Source organism: Arctopsyche grandis, chromosome 9, assembly GCF_051622035.1.
Source record: "Arctopsyche grandis isolate Sample6627 chromosome 9, ASM5162203v2, whole genome shotgun sequence".
Classification (NCBI taxonomy): domain Eukaryota; kingdom Metazoa; phylum Arthropoda; class Insecta; order Trichoptera; family Hydropsychidae; genus Arctopsyche; species Arctopsyche grandis.
The window spans coordinates 8,989,489-8,994,185 of record NC_135363.1 but is presented as its reverse complement, the minus strand read 5'-3'; the positions used below and the strand labels follow the sequence as shown (position 1 = coordinate 8,994,185).

Below are 4,697 nucleotides of genomic sequence, written 5' to 3'. Positions count from 1 at the left end.
AAACTTCATTTGTTTTATTCAATGATTAAATATATGTATAAACCGTTTCTTTATATAAATTTTTTAATAGCGATGGAGAAAAATGAATTGAAGAGTATTTTTGACGATGAAGATGATGATAACGATGAAGACGTTTTCATTTTTGAAAATGGTACTTGGATTTGGGATACTGTCGAAAATCGTTTAGCGTTTAAAGCGTGAGTTAAATGCTGTTAGCTATGTAATTACAAAATGATTAATTGAATAGAACAAATTTAACTGTTTATAATTTAGTTTTACAGATCATGACAAAGAACAGTCTCATAAACAGCGGACACCTTCTTGGATGGTTAAATTCAAAGATGAAGATAACGTGTTGGAACAGGTATTGTAAAATATGCATGATGCGTTATATAAGCAGACCTTAGAAACGGGAATGTTTTATTTCACATTGAAAAGAATTGGAAAGTGGAAAATTTTCCATTTTTAACAAATGCCACACTGATAAAGAACTAGCATAATTCTAGCGTTAAATATATGCTAAATGAGTCAGTTTGGAAATTAATTTTACGATTATATTATTGCATTACAGGCATACGACTACTTCTTTTTTTATTTCAGCTCCGCTTTACGAAAAAATATCAACGAAAAATTCACAACGGTGAACCTGATGTTATCATACTGCAAGTAAATAAAAATCATGAGATGTACATAGTTATTGAAAAGCAAGATAATTATAGTAATTATTCTGGTTTAATTTCAGGATGTTAAAGATGTCGTTCTTTTTACAGCGCCTATATCATTATTAAACAAAGAAGTAATCAACGTTTTACATACTCAAGCTTATGATAGATTTGTTAGAACTCTCATTGTGTATACTCAATATTTTCTACGGGTGAATTTGGCTTTTTTTTTGTCGTAAATTAATTAATCTTCATCTAATCAAAATGATTTTAAAACTATAGGTTTCCAAAACATTGAAATTGCGAATTCAAGAAGGACGTTATAAGATAAGATTGCCAATCAGTGATTTAGTGGAAAAGCAATGGGAAGATAATTTATCAGACATGCGTGTGATAGTTGCCAAAGAATATTTTAATTTTCTTCATGGTATGTATATTTACGCCTGCATTTAATTCATTTTGTAGATATTATATAATTACATTATATGAGTGTTATATATTTTTTTAGAAAATCATAAAAGTAATCACGAAACTGAATCTCATTTTATGGAAATGCTTTTGAGATTGACTGTTCAGATTATTTGGATTTCTCTTAACAGAACTAATTTTAACATAATTGGTATTTCACAAAGTTTATTCGACAAAATTGTATAGTTTAGATTTATTTTGACTTTATCTATATTTATTTTAGATATTGAGATCAATCGTTTGGTACGAGGCGAAGCTTTTAATATTTCTTTTCATTTATCGAAAGACCAATGGGCAAAATCATTGACTGAACGCGAAAAAATCACCTTATTTGGAAAATCGTTTCAAACAAAATTGGCTAAAAATGTATATAAAATGAAACGCATTCCACAAAACTTATACGAATCTGTTTCTCCTTTTGCTTCTGCATTGTTATATTTTAAAAGAGATTACAAAATATTTGGTATTTACAATATTGGATTTCAAGAGTATGAATTGTTTTATAATGTTTTAAAAATAAAATAAATATGCTATTTAGTATACATTTGAAGATTTTTTAAGATCAGAGAAAAGAATGATATTTATGGAAGATTATTTTTGTGCTCTCGAAGAAGAATTTACAAAACTTGAGATTAATATAGGGATTTTAGGTAAAAAAAGAAGCTTATATAATTCAATGTTATGTCTAATAATTGATTTAAATAAAGGAAAACATAAAAAGATGTAAGGCATAAATACTTCAATTAAAATTATATATTTCTTTAATTGTAATGAATTATTCTAACAAAATGTTTTATTTTTTATTTATAGAAATGAATCGAAAAAAGCTACTACTCCCAAGAAACTTATTGACATTCTTTCAAATTTGTATAGATTACTAGAACTTCCAAAAACAAAGTATTTAAAATCAGTCTTTTAATTTTGTTTACTACATGCTGACACATATAATTTATATTTGATTATTTTACTTTTAGTGAAACGTCTAATATTGTCTTTGAAATACCTCCAAAATATAAGCAAAGGGCTATAGATGAAAATCAAAAATACAAATGGCTTAAAATAATAAAATAATAATAATAATAAATCATATTGTTTATTAACTAGTTCTTAAATAATAATTTGTGAATGTTATTAAAAGGAATCTCAATTAATAAAGTAAATACAGTTGATGAAATCAAAATGGCACACAGTTCAGGAATGTTAATCTGAAATATTAAAAAATATTTTTTTACCTAATATAAACATATGTATCTGATGAATAATATTTTATATTAAATTAATATATGTCGTACTGACCATCATTTGCAGTCTATAAAAGTCGGAATGTCTTTGAATTCCAACGTTGTAGAAAAATATTGGAAATTGAGTCAAATATATCCCGTAGGCAATTTTAGTACATACTTTAAAGCCTCCCCACGAGAGAAAATCTCCAAATTTACCTGTAAATCATATTTCAATACACAAAAAATAATCAAATACATAACGTTTATTATTCGTTAAGTTAATTTTACCTGCACAGTTGTTATTACAAGCCCATATACTCCACGAGATGAAAGATCCCCATACAATCGGTGCAAAAGCACTATAATATGCAGCTTCCATTCTATCATATTTATAATTCAAAAGAGCTATATGTTGAGGCCCAATTAAAGCTGACAATCCTAGAAAAGCCGCTATTGACCAACTTAATGTTACTTGTGACTGAAAAAAAACAGGTTTTAATAATAAATAAATAAATAAATAAGCATATTTTAAATCATTTAAATTTTAACAACGAACCTTAGTCAAGTTTATTTTGCTTTGATTGTGTGTCATAAAATATGCTAGCAAAATTCCCATTGTGTAAATAGTGGCTCGGTGACTCGGTAAAATGTATGAATAATTAGCAGAATCAAAAAAACGTTGAACTCTGAATATGTTAAATTTTATATCTTTTTATATATACACATTGGAAATATTTAGTTGTCAAGTGGTTGTATATTTAAATTGTCAAAAAAGATGACAATGTGAGGAAAACAAATAAAAATATTGAAATTTAAGAAATAGTAAGATAAAGCACCGAGAGCTTCACTTTTTACTTACGGCATACTACAATAAACAATCATCGATAACTCTTTCCTTATCGCAACAACAAACCGAAGAGCTGTGGAAAGCAGAGACACACCTAACAATATCTGCATGCCTCTGGTTCCTAAATACCATAATAATCCAACCGCCAAAGGTGCAAATATAAACAACTGCATGTCTATTCCCAATTGATGAGTATGAGTCAAGCACTGAAATGAATTGTAATGAATTAAATAAAAATGAAATGCAATTCAAATTGATAAAAATAGCTACAAATTAAAGTACCATATTTTCAAAGCCCATAAAATTATGAATGAACATTAAATTCATCCACATGTTCCGTTTGCAAAGTCTAGAGTGCTCGTTTATGACCGTCTCCCATTGCGGACCACTTCCCAAGTCTGGTAATATATACGTACAGAACAATATGACGGTTAATAATCCTGGAATTAATCTGGTTGAAAATATCATAATAGTTGACAGATAAGATTTGACTTCACTTTATATAATATATCAAAATTAATGATTCAAATACCTGAACAGTCGGCTTATTAGTTTCTTGGTGAAACGCATTTCATTATAAGTGTGCAAGTCTTTGAGTAAACATCTTGCTGTCAAAAACCCACTGATCAAAAGGAAAGAGTCAGTATAAACAATAGCAGTGCGACCAATGATCGCCCAAGGCTTACCAAACATCTAAAATTAAAAATAATTTGCTTAAGGTAAAAAAAAAGCTATTTGTATTCGTTCGGGTTAAATACTCACTTCAGCCATTTGTGTTCTATTTATATAAGGATTGAAGAAGAGTGAGAAAGATTTGTGAGTCATGAGTAATCCGAGTATGTTCAAAGCTCGGATTCCGTCCAATCCTGAAATCTCATCAGTTGAAGACGTCTCCAAAAGTGATTTTGTATTCTTTTTCAGTGAAAACTGAGTGATGAGCCTTCTAGAAATACTTTGTCGTTCCTCTTCCTTTCCATTTTCAATTTCAACATCCAAGATTGAACCGAATACAGTAAATAAAATAATACTTCCAAGAAACATCCTAAAGCATACATTGAAAAATTAGACAAATGCAACATAAGCATACATACAGGGAAATTACATTTCTCTGCATACATATGTGCAGGGGTGACTCATCTTTAAGGGCAACTGGGGCACTACCCCATACGAATTTCTCCCAAAAGAAAATAAATTTTGTGTATTGTTGGTCCTGCTCACCACACGGTGAGCAGAATCGGTTCGTAATTCAGTTCAGGGCAGTCGCTTTCTGCCGTGGTCCCGTGATCGCCAGCTTCAGTTCACTTATTACTCTGGCACTTGCGAATGGTACTATGTATAGATTGTAGATAGTCAGTCGAGGTAGAGAAAATATATCAGTATTTTTGTATATAGAAAATCGCTTTTAGTTAGCTGCACAAAGGTCTCTTTTGGGCAGAATACGCTAGACCAGGTCTCTTAGGGCGAAAACACGCAGAGATGAACGTGGTACATGGTTTT

At 29.6% G+C, this 4,697-nt stretch overlaps 2 protein-coding genes across 2 annotated transcripts; one reads left to right on the top strand and one right to left on the bottom strand.

Annotated features, from left to right (window-relative positions):
- The first annotated feature begins 72 nt into the window (after positions 1-72).
- Positions 73-2,049, top strand: LOC143917261 (uncharacterized). Its single transcript, XM_077438744.1, has 10 exons — positions 73-197; positions 274-364; positions 601-666; positions 743-874; positions 945-1,089; positions 1,171-1,281; positions 1,354-1,496; positions 1,669-1,780; positions 1,838-1,853; positions 1,941-2,049. Exons 1-10 carry the CDS (start codon positions 73-75, stop codon positions 2,047-2,049), a joined length of 1,050 nt encoding a protein of 349 aa, XP_077294870.1.
- Positions 2,050-2,209: 160 nt separating this feature from the next.
- Positions 2,210-4,075, bottom strand: LOC143916839 (nose resistant to fluoxetine protein 6-like). The gene is made up of 8 exons (XM_077438088.1): positions 3,963-4,075; positions 3,733-3,893; positions 3,483-3,651; positions 3,213-3,406; positions 2,910-3,039; positions 2,642-2,831; positions 2,427-2,569; positions 2,210-2,335 (listed from the first exon to the last, which is right to left on the bottom strand). The coding sequence occupies exons 1-8, from the start codon at positions 4,023-4,025 to the stop codon at positions 2,231-2,233; spliced, it is 1,155 nt and encodes a 384-aa protein (XP_077294214.1). The 5' UTR covers positions 4,026-4,075; the 3' UTR covers positions 2,210-2,230.
- Positions 4,076-4,697: the final 622 nt, after the last annotated feature.

Coding starts and splice junctions, on each gene's coding strand:
- LOC143916839 (XM_077438088.1), bottom strand. CDS start 4,025: ATGACTCACAAATCTTTCTCACTCTTCTTCAATCCTTATATAAATAGA. Junction 3,652..3,732: donor CTAATAAGCCGACTGTTCAG/GTATTTGAATCA, acceptor ATTTTCAACCAG/ATTAATTCCAGGATTATTAA. Junction 2,570..2,641: donor TTGTAATAACAACTGTGCAG/GTAAAATTAACT, acceptor TATGATTTACAG/GTAAATTTGGAGATTTTCTC.
- LOC143917261 (XM_077438744.1), top strand. CDS start 73: ATGGAGAAAAATGAATTGAAGAGTATTTTTGACGATGAAGATGATGAT. Junction 365..600: donor AAGATAACGTGTTGGAACAG/GTATTGTAAAAT, acceptor TTTTTATTTCAG/CTCCGCTTTACGAAAAAATA. Junction 1,497..1,668: donor AAACAAAATTGGCTAAAAAT/GTATATAAAATG, acceptor TATGCTATTTAG/TATACATTTGAAGATTTTTT.